Genomic DNA, 15418 nt, shown 5'->3' with positions numbered 1-15418 from the left:
TTTAGGGAAGTGTTTTCACAAAGAGCTTCCGTGGTGTTTCCAGGTTGTGGTGAACTAAATTATGCTAGGGAAACCGGTGTTGTACCTCTGGAAGCAACTGTGAGTCTTTGCTTTACGTTTTCAAATTCTTTTGTGCAGCTTCTTGTTCCTGGGAAAAAATGGTTTCAAAATTGTGATGGGAGATTTTTATTCTTAGATACGGAAGATATCGTCCTCTCTTGAGGATGACGTTGATGTTCCTGATTCCCCTGAGGAGAGTATTCTTGCTTCTTCCAGGAGAGCCAGATTAACATGCTTATCTGCTCAGGAAAGTGGGTCAGATGATGAGGTTACCATCTAATCTTCAACTTTTTTGGGTCGCTATTGAGTCACTGTACTTGAACTTTTCGTAAGGATGATTATTGTTTCCTTCAGATTCAACATGACGAACAGGAGGCAACGTGGTCCACTATAAGTAAAGAAACCAAGTCACTAGTCTATTTGAATGGTATTACTTCAGTCTCATCATCTCATGTATCTGGCTTCAGAGCCAAGAGAGGTAGTAAAGGTACTATTCGTTCAAAACTCAAAGAAACAAATTATGTGTGCATAAACTTCTGAAATTTCTGAGTTGGGTTTCTAATGTCTTTGCAGTCGTGAAAGATCATGTGAGGCCAAAATTTTCGTTTCACTCACATACTCTTGGAGAAACGTCATCCAAGATAAGTGATATGGCTGAAAATTTTGAGCCTGCTGCTGATCAGGCCATAGAAGAGGATCCAATTGCTGAATGCCCAAACGATTTTGATGAAAGATCAGAAAGCAGACAGGCTATTTCTGTTACTGACTCAAGAGAGGTTCTGCATGGGTACACTGAGGATGCTATACCCAAGCTTTTAGACATTCCTTCACGTAGGATTAGACCGACAAAAAGAAGCTCTAAACTGGTAATTTTGTTTATTCAGTGGTTTAGCAATTGATTTGCTACTTTACTCTGTTCTCTGTTTCATATGTTGGCCTCCTTTCTGCTCCAGTACAGCAGACATGAAAGAAAAACTCAGAAATTTTCTCATAAGGGAAGTTCATATAACTTTCAAGATAGTGATACTGATGACGAACTACCTGGACCCATGGATAGTGGATCATCAAGCGATGATGAGGTTTTGTTCTCTTCCTTTCTTGTGATTTGGGTAATCTCCGTCTCCTCAACCTACAATCAATCTAAATAATACTGTTTTGTTACATAGCCTAGTTATCAAACCTCAGTACCGAACATTTCCAACCAGAAGAAACAATTTGTTGGAGACCGGTTCGATGAAGCAATGAAAGCTTCCTCATTGAGCAAGGAAAGTCTCTTGTTTGGTTCACCTAAATTATCTGGGTAATCTAACCCTTGACACTTTTTAGGCACCACGCTTAAAACCACAAATATGACTTAACATCAAAACCTATTCTTTCTTGCATCAATTTGCAGTGGCTCTAGTCTGTATGGCAAGCTACAACAGATCATGAAACAAGAAAAAGAGACGGAAATGGAAATCACAAAGAAATTGCAGGGGGGAATTGGACAACCAGGTAACCCTGCTTTGTAACTCCCATATAAACACAATCTGGTTCATACTTACGTATATCTTGTTACCCTACTCAGATGTGTCGAGCTATGTTGATGTAAAAATCATGTCAAGACACTTGGAGGGAAAGCTTGTTGTCTGCAAATGCTCTGTCATTGACATTTCTGGGGTTTCTCCCTCCATCTCTTTGACACATCAAATAAAGCAGTTCCTTTGAAGATCTATCAATAAGATTATTATAAGCACTGATTGAGTCGCTTACACATTTGATTTTGTAGGACTCCGTATTGCTCAAGAACACACAAGCTCTTGCGGCCAACGAGACAGAAACAACAATTCTCTTTAGTCCTAAGGTTTGCGCTGATGTTGATATCGAAATCGGGAGCTGTATCCGACTACATGCCCCATGGTCAGTTTTTGATTCCACTCTATCTATAGACTCTTATCTCATGTGATCTTTTGTGATGATAGCTTTTTCAATTTCAACAGGAAGGAATTGGAAGTGAAGAAAACCAATGATGTGATTATTTTGTCTTCATATTTCTCAAGTTTGTAATGTAAATCACACAAATGTCAATATGTGCAAAAGTTGCAAATGATTTCGTCACAGCGTATAAAAATGATAAATAAAGCTCTGAATTAAGGACATTGAGAAATAGCAGAATCTTGGAAACTTAAAAGAAAAATGGCAGAATACTGGAAATCAGTTTTTACCAATTGTTCAACTCGTTTTAGTTATCCATAAAACTTCTTTGTTGGTTTGATTCCTGTCTTGTGCTTTGGTAAATCTCAAAAGAAAGCATGATTATATTTTCAATTGTATCACTGGAACAAACAATCTCTTGATACACAAGAAAGGTGGACTCTTTACGTGCATGCATCCTAGGAGAAAAGCAAAATATTCCTCGCTTTTGAATTGCAAAAGAAAAATGCTTACAACTTTTAGTATTTATCGAAGAGCTTTACATGCACAAATAAGTCTTATCATCATCTAATACATTATGGAGTGCTTACAGATGGTGTTCAAGTTATTGCCAAACTGGAAGCGTGAGGCAGAAGTCAAAAAACTAGGTCAGATTAATATTATAAGTTTGTAACAATAATATTAAGATTAATATTAAAATAGATTTTTGATTTTCAGTAATATTTTTTATAATTCCTATATTGACTTCAAGTAAGAATAAATTAAAGAGAATGTGATTTCATATTATTCTGGTTTTAGTTTTCAAATTTCTTCTTCTTCCAATGTAAAGACAAAATGGAAAATGAAAGTTGCAGGTTACAAGGTTCATGGCGATCCTTTCTCAACCAACACAAGGCGTGTCCTCGCTGTTCTCCATGAGAAAGGACTCTCTTACGATCCCATTACCGTCAAATTGCAATCCGGTGAACACAAAACCGAAGCTTTCCTCTCTCTCAACGTACGTAATTTTATATCGCATTATTGAAAATTAGTATCATCAATGCATGTTAAATCTAGGTTTAATTATGCTCCACTATATATCGATCATGTTATGGAGTTTTAATCCTTTTATAGATCGAATGATCAACACATACATGAATATGTTATATGTAGCAAGGTTTTGACTCTCATATAGGGGTTAGTTACTTTTAGCACAAGGAATTTCAAGTTTTAACAATGATGTTATTGATGCAGCCATTTGGTCAAGTCCCCGTTTTTGAAGAAAGAAATGTTAAGCTGTCTGGTAAGTTTAATCTCACACACTAATTAACAACAACCTGATCAAGAATTGCTTTTATAGTTAGTCGATTTTTCTGACTTGTATCAAATTCGACTTTTTTCTTCTTCTAGAGTCTCGAGCCATCACACAATACATTGCATATGTTCATAGCCCAAGAGGCACACAGCTCTTGAATCTTCAAAGCCACGAGACAATGGCAATACTGACAATGTGGATGGAAATAGAAGCTCACCAGTTTGATCCACCCGCATCGAAACTCACTTGGGAACAAGTCATTAAGCCTCTCTACGGTCTAGAGACTGACCATAAGGTTGTCAAAGAGAACGAGGCTATTCTAGAGAAGGTTCTAAATGTCTACGAGAAACGACTCCAAGAATCTAGATTCTTGGCTTGCAGTAGCTTTACTTTGGTTGATCTCCATCACCTACCAAATATACAATACCTTTTGGGGACTCCAACAAAACGATTGTTCGAAAATCGACCTAAAGTGCATAAGTGGGTGGATGAGATCACGAGTAGAGAGGCTTGGAAGATGGCTTGCGATCAAGAGAAATCTTGGTTTAATAAGCAGAGGAAGCTAAGAACTAAATCAAAGCAGAAGTAAACTTTGTGTGTCACTGTGTTTGTATCTTTTTCTTTGTAAGCTTGTGTTGTTTGTTACGTGTTGAATCTTGTAAATATGCTTTGTGTTTTGTTTGTAAATAACTTCGATCCCGTATATAAATAAAGCATCATTAAAGAGATAAATATATAGAACCTAAGAATCAGCTAATAAGTTTTGTAGAATTATGAAAATGCGGAGAAAAAACTAGTATCGTCAGACTATGTCGATGTCAATGTTGGCTACACAACTCTCTGTCAGTTCAAAGTTATAGGTTATCAAACGCGTACCTGGCTCTCGTTAACAATTAAACCCTCTATATATCGATTTTGAAACCTTTTAAAATACGCAAACTGACAAACCAAAGAAAGGGTAAACATGCAAAAAGTCCAAATTAAATATGATAAAGAGGACAAATAAATAAATTAAAAACGGTTAACAAATGAAATCTACAATTTAATGCCAAAATCTTAAGTAATTTAACTACGACGAATACATCTTCTGATGCATGCTCTCTTTTTCTTTTTTTCTTTTGAAGCTCTATATAAGGAAGTAAGGAACATACACCAAACGTATATCTCAAGATAGAAATACAAAAACACTTTCCTCCATAGTCTAAAAAACATATTTTGTATAGAGATGGGTTCCTCTATAATCTTGATTTTCTTTGCTCTCGTAGCTATGATGGCCCTTTCTTCTGAACCACTCCAATGTAATTATTTATTTATTTCAATTTTTTTATGTTTATCACATTGCGCTATCACACATGATGTATAAATGTAATGGTTTTGAATATTCATATATAATTGAGTCGTAGGGATGGGCGTGAACGCGAGCGATGTACGGACAACTTGCTACCATCATTGTAACCAGACGTTCGAGAGTCGTCACCAATGCTATAAACGGTGTCAAGAATTAGCTCCCAATGATGGTAATACACTAATACCTACTCAACACATATAGAATAAATATTTTCTATCAGTTGGCCAATGAAAATATATAAACTTTGATGGTTTTAGGGTTTCTATCTTCTTCGTATACTACATGATGAGAATGTAAAATTGCAGGGTACAAGGTTTATGGGTGGCCTTACTCGACCAACACAAGGCGTGTCCTGGCCGTTCTCCATGAGAAAGGTCTCTCTTATGACCCCGTCACCGTCGACTTGAAAGCCGGTGACCAGAAGAAGCCAAGTTTTCTCTCTCTCAATGTATTTTTCACATCTATTTAAGATTACTTATGCTTCAATGATTACGTCTTAAATTAGGGTTTCCATTTAATTGATCTATTTTCTTGTTTAAAACGACCATGCATCTTCTAATCTCAAATCTATTTACTGATCTTCTACGTATTTCGAACAAGTTTATATATATTTTGCTAAGTAGTAAACCCTACTTAGCAATAAATCATCGACTTAGTAAATATGCATGCTATAACGAGGGCTAATGATTTACTAAAACAAGATTAGTTTACTTGTGTTTTAAGTTAGGTTCATCATAGCTGTGTTTACTTTAACAATGTGTTTATTGTATTATTGTTACAGCCATTCGGTCAAGTCCCAGTTTTACTAGACGGGGATCTTAAGTTGTCTGGTGAGTTTTTTAGACTTATGATGATAAACAACCCTCTTGAATTTGCTTTCAGACGAATTTTGATGTTAATTTGTCTTCCTCAGAATCTCGAGCTATATCCGAATACATTGCGAATGTCCATCAATCAAAAGGCTCACAACTTCTGAACTACGAAAGCTACAAAACAATGGGAACACAAAGAATGTGGATGTATATCGAATCTTTAGATTTCGATCCACTCGCATCAATACTGGCCTTTGAGCAATACATCAAGCCTACTTACGGTCTACGGACTATAAGGTTGTGAATGAAACCGAGGCAAAGCTAGAGAAGGTTCTAGATATATACGAGGAACGACTCAAAAAGTCTAGCTTCTTGGCTAGTAACAGCTTCACGTTGGCTGATCTCTACCACCTTCCAAATATACAATACCTTATGGACACAAAGACAAAGAGATTGTTTGAAAGCCGGGCAAGCGTTCACCGGTGGGTGGCTGAGATCACAGCTAGACCGGCTTGGAAGAAGGCATGTGATGTAAAGGCTTGGTACGGTAAGAAGAAGAATTAATGAGATCAGCAAAGAACATTGTGTATTCATGCAAATGTCTTTCATAATTAATCAAAGTTTGATGTAATGAATAAAGGGTATTCATGCAAGTTCCTTTCATAATTAAACTTTTGCATATTTCACGACAGTAACTGAATTAATTATGGTTATCTTGCTCTCCTTGTCGTACACATTAGAAATCAACCGTACTAGAATAGTTTTTTTGGTTAATTAAAAAGAAGAACTATGGTTAGTAAATGTATATTTTCGTAAGCACGATTTAGTTAGTTAGTTATATAATTCGTCCACCAATTTGCTTCAACATGATTGATATTTTATTGACCCCTACTTTGTAAATGTACTTGAAAGGAAAAAAATACGCAGCCCAATATTTTTTTTCTTTTTCTTTTTGGCTCTGCCTATTGTCACAGAAGTGTGAAAGGGAGATTGTTTTTGTTCGTTGCAAGGACATCGACGCAAATCCTTTTAATTAATCTGAACATCCAACGAACCTCATCTGTCAAACTTTGACTAGTAGATGAGAATGACCATTCTTGCTTGTGGTCGTTATCAAACGGTGGTTGCTTTTTTCTCCCACTATAATAGTTTTATAAACGTTATACGACTGAAAACTCCATTTTTCTATATAAATAAAGTATTAAAGTGTTGAACCAATAGAAACGGCGAATCATACATTACTCAGCTTGACTTTTGAAATAATCAATCATCTTAGCAAAATTATTAATAGTATTCAAGCTTGGTGGCGCCGAGGATTTTCTCTTGTTTTTGTTTATTCACTAAGTTTACACTGTTTTAGTTGTATAAATACACTTCCCCATCTGTGTATTTCTTCTCATCGACCACAAAGATCTCTCTCTACTCATACTTTTCTTAACAACACTAAAAGAAAAACAGCATTTAGTTCAGTAATGGCAGGAATCAAAGTTTTCGGTCACCCTGCTTCCACAGCCACGAGAAGAGTTCTCATCGCCCTACACGAGAAGAATCTCGACTTTGAGTTCGTTCATATCGAGCTCAAAGATGGTGAACACAAGCAAGAGCCTTACATCTTTCGCAACGTGAGTACACATCATATTTTGGTCATGACAAAAATATTGTTTCCTTCCTACGTACTAGGTCTTGGTCTGAAAATCTTGAATACTGATTTTCCTATTTTTTGCAGCCTTTTGGCAAAGTTCCAGCCTTTGAAGATGGAGACTTCAAGCTTTTTGGTAAAACATCAAAAACACTTAACTTTAGGCCTAATCTCGCAATACTATAAATTATAAAGTGTCTGAAACCCTTTTTATTTTATTTTTTGTCTGGGGCAGAATCAAGAGCAATTACACAATACATAGCTCATAATTACGCAGACAAAGGAAACAACCTTCTCTCAACTGGAAAGGACATGGCGATCATAGCCATGGGCATCGAAATCGAATCGCATGAGTTTGACCCAGTTGGCTCAAAGCTTGTTTGGGAGCAAGTCCTCAAGCCGTTGTATGGTATGACCACAGACAAAGCCGTTGTTGAAGAAGAAGAGGCTAAGTTGGCCAAAGTCCTTGATGTTTACGAACACAGGCTTGGTGATTCCAAGTACTTGGCTGCTGATCACTTTACTTTGGTTGATCTTCACATCATCCCTGTGATTCAGTACTTGCTCGGTACTCCAACTAAGAAGCTCTTCGACGAGCGTACCCATGTCAGTGCTTGGGTTGCCGACATCACTTCCAGGCCTTCTGCTCAGAAGGTTCTTTAAGTGAATCAAGCTGACTATCACAGGATTGAATAATAGTGGCGATGACATCATTGCCCTAATTCTCATAAACTCTGTTTTTCTTTTTGTATGTGTTTCCTCTGTTTTTTTCTTTTCGTGTACTCTGTTTTTTTCTGCTACTATAAGTGATGGGTTTGAATGCAATCTTCAATAAAGAGTATTTGATGAATAAAAAAATGAAATATTTGTTATCTTCAAGTTAAGCTACTAAATTAATGCTATCTCATTCTAGAATATTGACTTTTATTCATCCAATTCTTTAAAGCTGACTTGAGACTTCATTTTTTTGCTTTGTAAGGAAGACATTGACCATTGACTTTAAATGCTTATGAAGGTCTTAACTTTGCAAAATCATACTTATTAGACAAAAACACATTTAGTTATTAGAATAATACAAATACCAACTCCAAATTAGTTCTGCAACTCATCAGTCACTATACTTCGTTTTCCTAATTGAGTCCAAACCGTCTGTGATGATGGCAAACCTCAACGATGTTAATTAATATTTTGGGTGTAATTTAGACCAACCAAAGTTCCAAGATAACATTCAAAGAGATTGGAAGTTGAATATTATTTACCGACATAAACAGAGCAACAAAGAAACAAAAAAAGAAGGGTTTCTAAGATGAAAGTTAGGGTTTTCTTGGAAGCGTATAAGAAAATTGAATGGCTGTGGTTACAGCTCCGTCGCTAAACCCCCCCCCCATTTACTCCGCCGCGTCTTGAACCCTAACTCGATGGCTACCCTTTTCAACTCTCGCCGGAATTTGGATTCCCATCTCCTTGTTTTCGCTTCCTCTGCTTCTCCGTCTCCGTCGTAAAACTGCAGGTTACAAGGTTTTTAGGTACCCTAACTCCACCAACACACAAGGCGAGTTCTCGCCGTTCTCCACGCGAAAGGTCTCTCTTACGATCCCATCGCCATCGAGTACAAAGCCGCTGGCTAGAAGAAGCCACGCTTAACGTGTACCTTTCAAATTTTCACTTCTAATTAGATAAACACTTGTCTTTCATATATTTAGGTCTTAACTAGGGTTTCCATTTAGCTGGTCTATTATGTGACTTATGTCTTCTAATCTCTAAACCCTGTTATTAAAATCCACCTAGTTTGAACAATCTTATAGACTAGTAAAGTGTTTAAATTTATCGACCTAGTAAGCAAGTTATAACGAGGGTTAATTATCACCTAACGATTAGCTACTTGTATCTCAAGTTTGTTACCTCTTAGGTTTGTCGCTTTTATTAATATATATGTTTGCTGAAGTATTGATGCAGCCATCTGATCATATCCCAGTTTTCATGCACTTGCGTATCTGAGCTCGATCCACTCGCATATATGTGAGCAATCCATCAAGTCTGTGTATGGTCTAAAAACGGACTATAAGGTTATGAATGAAACCAAGGCGAAGCTAGAGAAGGTTCTAGATATCCAAAGAGCGACTCAAAAAAGTCTATAGCTTCACGGTGGCTAATCCAACGATCCACATGAACCCAACAACGTCAGTCAAACTTTGATTAGTAGATACAAGACTTTTCTTGCGGTCTTTATCACGTTATGGTTAATATTTTCTCATACTTAAAAAATAAATAAAAAATAATGTATACTATCGTCCTGTCAAAGTCTTAACCAATAGAAACGGTGAATCATACATTACTCAGCTTGAGATTTTTAAAAACCAATAATCATTTTAACAAAATAAGAGTATTCAAGCTTGGTGGCGCCGAGATTTTTCTTTTGTTTTTGTTTATTCACCAAGTTTACTCTGTTTTAGCTGTATAAATACACTTCCACATCTGTGTATTTCTTCCCATCAACCACAAAGATCTCTCTCTCTCTCTCTACTCATACTTTTAATATCACTAAAAACAGCATTAACTCACTAATGGCAGGAATCAAAGTTTTCGGTCACCCTGCTTCCATAGCCACGAGAAGAGTTCTCATCGCTCTCCACGAGAAAAATCTCGACTTTGAGCTCGTTCATATCGAGCTCAAAGATGGTGAACACAAGCAAGAGCCTTTCATCTCCCGCAACGTGAGTACATAAAAACATTTTGGTCATGACAAACGATTGTTTCGTTTAGAATACTGTACTAGTGAATCTTGGTCTGAAAATCTTGAATGTTGATTGTTTTGCAGCCTTTTGGCAAAGTTCCAGCCTTTGAAGATGGAGACTTCAAGCTTTTTGGTAAAACAGCAAAACACTTAACTTTAGGCCTAATCTCGCGATACTATAAATTATAAACCGTCTGAAACCCTTTTTATTTTATTTTTTGTCTGGGCAGAATCAAGAGCAATTACACAATACATAGCTCATAATTTCTCAGACAAAGGAAACGACCTTCTAGCACCTGGCAAGAACATGGCTATCATAGCCATGGGCATGGAGATTGAAAAGCATGAGTTTGACCCAGTTGCTTCAAAGCTTGTTTGGGAGCAAGTCCTTAAGCCGTTGTATGGTATGACCACAGACAAAGCCGTTGTCGAAGAAGAAGAGGCTAAGTTTGCCAAAGTCCTCGATGTTTACGAACACAGGCTTGGTGACTCCAAGTACTTGGCTGCTGATCACTTCACTTTGGTCGATCTTCACACCATCCCCGCGATTCAGTACTTGCTTGGTACTCCAACTAAGAAACTCTTCGACGAGCGTCCCCATGTCGGTGCTTGGGTTGCTGACATCACTTCCAGGCCTTCTGCTCAGAAGGTTCTCTAAGTGAATCAAACTGTTAAGTCACAATACTGAATAAAGGTGGCGATGACCTCATTGCCCTAATTCTCTTAAACTCTGTTTTATTTTTAATTGTGTGTTTCCTCTGTTTTCCTTTTCGTGTGTACTCTCTGTTTTCTGCCACCGAGTGATTGCTTTGAATGTAATCTTCAATAAAGAGTCTTTGATGAATTAAAAAATATCTTTGTTATCTTAATTCTCGAATATTGACTTTTACTCTTTCAATTCTTGAAGTTGACTTCAGACTTCAGTTTTGTCATTGCTAGGAAGAAAATTTTACTGTTGACTTTCAATAATTTTCAAACTGTTGAAGGACTTAAGTTTCAAATCAATTATAGCTTAATGAGCTTAATTGACACAATTTATTAGAATACTATTACACTAACTCCAAATTCATGTTTCCTAATCGATTCCAAACATATTGTATGACAATGTCAAGCTTCAAGGTTAACAATATTGGGGCTAATTTGCACCCACAAAAAATTCATAGATAATATTCGAAGAAGTTGGAAATTCAATATTATTTTCTGAAATAAAAAAGAGGAAAAAAAAGGAAGCGTTTTTAAGATAAACGTTTGGGGGTTATTTGGGAATCGCAGGAGAACATTGAATGGCTGTGGCTACAGCTCCGTCGCTAAACCGCCATTTCCTACGCCGTGTCTCGAACCCTTACTCGAAACGACGCCCATGGCTACCACCAGGAGATGCTACTCTTTTTAATTCTCGCCGGAACTGGGATTCTCATCTCCTAGTTTTTGCTTCTTCTTCTTCTTCTCCGTCTCCGTCGTCTTCGCCTCCATCTCCAAATTCTCCGACGGATGATCTCACGGCTGAGTCGTGCGTCAATACTGGTCTTGATCTTTTTAAGAGAGGACGGGTAAGTTCTAGAGTTTGATTCGAATAATGTGTTGCGTAGGTGAATATGTTTCAGTCGCTTTTTGATTTTTTATTTATTTATGGCTTGACCTTTTTGTCTGTTCTTGTTTCCTATTGCTACCTTTGTATGATTCTGTGAAACTTTTTAACCAAATTGATGAAAATTTAGTTACTTTTGCCACTCGCCAGTTGATCTTATGGAATATAAGCTTCTAACAAAACAAATGGGATGAGTTTTTTTCCTTCTGATGGTTAGGTTCCTGATCTTAATGGGGAGTTTGTATGTGAAAATTTGAAAAAAAGTTAGCAAATCGCTTGTACTAGTTACAGTATGTGGATACTTGGGCCAGCAAAACAGTCTTATGTTGTGACTGATTCTATGTTGAGGAATAACCTAAGTTTAGACAATACATTTTGTTTTTAACTGATTCAGCTGATACATAATGTTGGATACTTTCAGGTCAAAGATGCTCTTGTTCAGTTTGAGACAGCACTGAGTTTGAATCCAAATCCTATCGAGTCACAAGCTGCTTACTATAATAAAGCATGTTGTCATGCTTACCGGTAAGAACCTCGAGCCATGTACTGATGAAACTGCCTTATATCCAACGATTTGGAAGATCCTGATGATATTATTCTCTCTCTTCTATTTCATCCCTATTGTTTATCGTCTTGAGGTAGGGGCGAAGGAAATAAAGCTGCTGATTGTTTGAGAATCGCTTTGAAAGATTATAATCTAAAGTTTGCCACAATTCTTGACGATCCTGACTTAGCATCCTTTCGTGCATTACCCGAGTTTAAAGAGCTTCAAGAAGAGGTCTTGTACTCTCCTTTTGTATATGTTATTGTTTATCCCAAGAAGAACTTTCTCATTGGTGAAAAATTCTTCCCATTGTTTCAGGCTAGGTTAGGCGGAGAAGATATTGGTGATAGTTTTCGGAGAGATCTAAAACTTATCAGCGAAGTACGAGCACCATTTCGTGGTGTTAGAAAATTCTTTTATTTTGCATTTGCTGCAGCAGCAGGTATCTCAACGTTCTTTACCGTACCAAGACTGATTCAGGCATTTAAAGGCGGCGATGGTGCTCCAGATCTTCTGGAAACTACAGGAAATGCTGCAATTAACATTGGAGGTGAGTCAGAAACACAACTTGAATCTTAAATTCCATTTTTTCCTCTGTCATGTGAGTAAGCTTTAGGAACAGCAATGTACAGGTATTGTTGTTCTGGTTTCATTGTTCCTTTGGGAAAACAAGAAAGAGGAAGAACAAATGGTTCAAATAACTCGAGACGAAACTCTTTCCCGGCTGCCATTACGTCTGTCAACCAACCGAGTTGTTGAACTTGTGCAGCTGCGGGATACAGTTCGACCAGTGAGTCTTTGATCCTGCTACACTGCTTCAAGTGTTAATTAGCCTTTTAAGTTTCTGAAACGGTTAGGTGATTGACACTCTTGTTAGGTTATTCTGGCTGGGAAAAAAGAGACTGTAACAGCCGCAATGCAAAAAGCGGATAGGTTCAGAACCGAGCTCCTAAGAAGAGGTGTTCTCTTAGTTCCTGTGGTATGGGGTGAACGTAAAACACCAGTAATCGAAAAAAAAGGCTTTGGAGCTTCTTCAAAGGCAGCTACATCTCTTCCTTCAATTGGGGTAACGAAAAGATTTTTTGTTGTAACAAAGCAAACAAATATTCACTTCACCTTAATTCTCATTTTGCAAAGCAGTGATTTTTCTTAACATAATAGGAAGATTTTGATACACGGGCTCAATCGGTAGTAGCCCAATCGAAGCTGAAAGGTGAAATCAGGTTCAAGGCCGAGACTGTTTCGCCTGATGAATGGGAAAGGTAGAAACTTTCATCGCCTTTTCTGGTGATCAAAGTTTGATAGAAGAGAGAGGGGAACTTTGTTTTTGAGTCTTAAAGATTGTCTCTGGTTTGGTTTGGTTCAGGTGGATAAGAGATCAACAGATATCTGAGGGAGTTGATCCAGGTGATGACGTGTACATTGTACTGCGGTTAGATGGTCGAGTCCGCAGATCGGGTAGAGTAAGTTTCATCTAGAAACCTTGCCTCTCTTGGTTTCTCATGCTGGATGCAAAACTGGCTCTTTTAGTGTTCTTGAATGATGAATTCATTGGGTGATATCTATGTTTTTTCTTGTTTCAGGGGATGCCAGATTGGGCAGAGATATCGAAGGAGTTGCCACCGATGGATGACGTGCTGAGCAAGTTAGAAAGATGAAACTGTGAAGCTTTGTTACATATTGCATCTTCATAAAAGTAAAACTTTAGAAGAGACTAGTGAGAGAGAGAGAGAGAGCTCATAGGAGAAGAAAAGGCCTGTATTGTGTATTTGTGTTCACAAGTCCATGAGATTGTTACTTGTATGTGAAGAAAGTTTTTTATATATTGAAAAAAAAAAAAAAACTATTTTGTATCGTTTTCGGTAACTTCTAATAGTCATTAAACGAGAGAAAAAAGGTGAGGTTAAGCTTAAAAAAAGGTAACTTCTAATAGTCTTATATCTTCATACCTTTTTTTTTAACTTCTTATGACACGAGCGGTCCTATCCTATGGATCAAAAGATTATGAAACGCGTTTTGATACTGATTCGGGGAGACAGAACAAATATGAAGGATTACATTATCAATTTAAAACACGATTTTATTTGAAAGTGCTTGTCTAATAACAATTCTAGATTATATTTTAGTTTTAGTTTTTTGTTTTTAATTAAAAAAGGGGGTTAGGTTTCTTTATATGTTTTGTTGGGATAACGATGTCCCAACTCTCATGTATTTTACGGTTGTTGTTGTTGACAAGGGAAAACGAATCAAGCTTTCGTTGTTTCGATATACTGTACGTATGTTTTCTTTCTCTTTTTAACAAAGCGAACCATGATAGTTGTTTCTATATATATTTGAAACTCAGTAGTTAAAAAAATAGTTGGTGCTTAATACCAAGAAGACTCTTCGTTATAGTAACATAATTTACCAAAAAAAAAAAAAAAACTAATTGATATTGGTCGAAGAAGAGTAATTTTGCATCCACGTATTAATGAACAAAACAAATTAAATTTATTATGTCATCTAGATTCAGTGCTTTCAGATCATTAAACAAATGATAATGTTGATTATGAAAAGTCAAATGGATAATGAGAAACGATTTGACCGCTCAAATGCACCCAAATCGTTTTGGTTCAACTAGTGTCGGGTTTAACAAATATTCAACCACTCTCAACAATTCTCCATTATATTAATCATTAATTTTGTATAATATTTTCAACTTTCATTGTCAAGGGGCATTTCTGTTAATATATATCGCAAATACATAAATAATATTTTTTTCAAATTTTAAAAATTTAATCTACAAAAAGATACCTCTTCAAATCGAAGCTCGTTAAATTTTAAAACAGAAAAAAAAAACGTTACTAATTTCGATCAAAAAACATTTCCTCATTCTATTGAGTATTGAATTTCAGATTTTCATTTTATCTTAATAAAAAAAGAAAGCTTCAACCACTAACAAAAAACAAAAACTGAGTCTACGCACTCACCATGTCCATGTATATAAAAACATTAACCTAAGGAAGAATGGGGTAACACAATACAAGAAACCCCAAGAAAGACCAACAAAAAATGGCCAAGTCTTTTACCCTCTTCCCAACCCTTGTGATACTCATCCTCTTCATCGTGATCATCTCTTCACCTCGGATTCAAGCCGGCTTCACCAATGACCTCGACGGCCTGGAGTGGGCCACGAGCGGAGTCCATGGCGGCTCAGGTTGCCACGGTTCAATAGCAGAGTGTATCGGGGCAGAGGAAGAAGAAATGGACTCGGAGATCAGTAGAAGAGTATTGGCGACCACAAAATACATAAGCTATCAATCGTTAAAAAAGAACAGCGTGCCTTGTTCAAGAAGAGGTGCGTCTTATTACAACTGTCAGAACGGAGCTCAAGCTAATCCTTACAGTCGTGGTTGCAGCAAAATTGCTCGTTGCAGGAGTTAATTAGAACCCACTACGCACGTACACAAAGAAGAAAAACTATCTATCTTCTTCATTTATGTTTT

The 15418-nt window shown here is 36.9% G+C and overlaps 7 protein-coding genes across 8 annotated transcripts in view; all 7 read left to right on the top strand.

The window, feature by feature from the left end:
* LOC17897299 overlaps window positions 1–2202 on the top strand; it is a 3093-nt gene extending 891 nt beyond the window's left edge. The window contains exons 5-14 of the mRNA XM_006307661.2: window positions 44–99; window positions 197–328; window positions 415–547; window positions 634–926; window positions 1014–1139; window positions 1227–1360; window positions 1454–1554; window positions 1628–1719; window positions 1829–1959; window positions 2040–2202. Of these exons, the coding sequence (XP_006307723.2) occupies window positions 44–99; window positions 197–328; window positions 415–547; window positions 634–926; window positions 1014–1139; window positions 1227–1360; window positions 1454–1554; window positions 1628–1719; window positions 1829–1959; window positions 2040–2106 (1265 nt within the window). The 3' untranslated portion in view covers window positions 2107–2202. The remainder of the gene's footprint in view (window positions 1–43; window positions 100–196; window positions 329–414; window positions 548–633; window positions 927–1013; window positions 1140–1226; window positions 1361–1453; window positions 1555–1627; window positions 1720–1828; window positions 1960–2039) is intronic.
* Window positions 2203–2545: 343 nt separating this feature from the next.
* LOC17897753 (glutathione S-transferase F4) lies at window positions 2546–4000 on the top strand. 2 transcript variants are annotated; one of them, XM_006305491.2, is made up of 4 exons: window positions 2546–2621; window positions 2829–2971; window positions 3208–3256; window positions 3364–4000. In XM_006305491.2, exons 1-4 carry the CDS (start codon window positions 2552–2554, stop codon window positions 3855–3857), a joined length of 756 nt encoding a protein of 251 aa, XP_006305553.1. In that variant the 5' UTR covers window positions 2546–2551; the 3' UTR covers window positions 3858–4000. The 2 variants fall into 2 exon arrangements, with proteins under 2 accessions (XP_006305553.1, XP_023645850.1); XM_023790082.1 differs by lacking the exon at window positions 2546–2621 and having other exon boundaries at window positions 2762–2971; window positions 3208–3260.
* Window positions 4001–4443: 443 nt separating this feature from the next.
* On the top strand, window positions 4444–6119 carry LOC17897871 (glutathione S-transferase F5). Its single transcript, XM_023790052.1, is given in 6 exon segments — window positions 4444–4566; window positions 4672–4785; window positions 4922–5064; window positions 5398–5446; window positions 5530–5709; window positions 5712–6119. Coding segments are annotated over 6 exon segments (840 nt in total). The 5' UTR covers window positions 4444–4493; the 3' UTR covers window positions 5993–6119.
* A 539-nt stretch (window positions 6120–6658) lies between these two features.
* Window positions 6659–7946, top strand: LOC17897455 (glutathione S-transferase F6). Its single transcript, XM_006306417.2, has 3 exons — window positions 6659–7050; window positions 7155–7203; window positions 7303–7946. The coding sequence occupies exons 1-3, from the start codon at window positions 6901–6903 to the stop codon at window positions 7728–7730; spliced, it is 627 nt and encodes a 208-aa protein (XP_006306479.1). The 5' UTR covers window positions 6659–6900; the 3' UTR covers window positions 7731–7946.
* A 1601-nt stretch (window positions 7947–9547) lies between these two features.
* On the top strand, window positions 9548–10670 carry LOC17897337 (glutathione S-transferase F6). Its single transcript, XM_006305555.2, has 3 exons — window positions 9548–9781; window positions 9886–9934; window positions 10032–10670. The coding sequence occupies exons 1-3, from the start codon at window positions 9632–9634 to the stop codon at window positions 10457–10459; spliced, it is 627 nt and encodes a 208-aa protein (XP_006305617.1). The 5' UTR covers window positions 9548–9631; the 3' UTR covers window positions 10460–10670.
* Window positions 10671–10961: 291 nt separating this feature from the next.
* LOC17900813 (protein LOW PSII ACCUMULATION 1, chloroplastic) lies at window positions 10962–13788 on the top strand. The gene is made up of 9 exons (XM_006307422.2): window positions 10962–11351; window positions 11811–11914; window positions 12032–12167; window positions 12252–12483; window positions 12566–12723; window positions 12811–12999; window positions 13095–13195; window positions 13300–13396; window positions 13517–13788. Exons 1-9 carry the CDS (start codon window positions 11085–11087, stop codon window positions 13589–13591), a joined length of 1359 nt encoding a protein of 452 aa, XP_006307484.1. The 5' UTR covers window positions 10962–11084; the 3' UTR covers window positions 13592–13788.
* Window positions 13789–14953: 1165 nt separating this feature from the next.
* On the top strand, window positions 14954–15408 carry LOC17899128 (protein RALF-like 1). The gene has a single exon (XM_006304680.2). It carries the CDS (start codon window positions 14985–14987, stop codon window positions 15354–15356), a length of 372 nt encoding a protein of 123 aa, XP_006304742.1. The 5' UTR covers window positions 14954–14984; the 3' UTR covers window positions 15357–15408.
* The last annotated feature ends 10 nt before the right edge of the window (window positions 15409–15418 follow it).

This window comes from Capsella rubella, unplaced genomic scaffold (assembly GCF_000375325.1).
Source record: "Capsella rubella cultivar Monte Gargano unplaced genomic scaffold, Caprub1_0 scaffold_1, whole genome shotgun sequence".
Lineage (NCBI taxonomy): Eukaryota > Viridiplantae > Streptophyta > Magnoliopsida > Brassicales > Brassicaceae > Capsella > Capsella rubella.
Note: the sequence above shows the minus strand (reverse complement) of the source record. Positions and strands in the feature narration are given on the sequence as shown.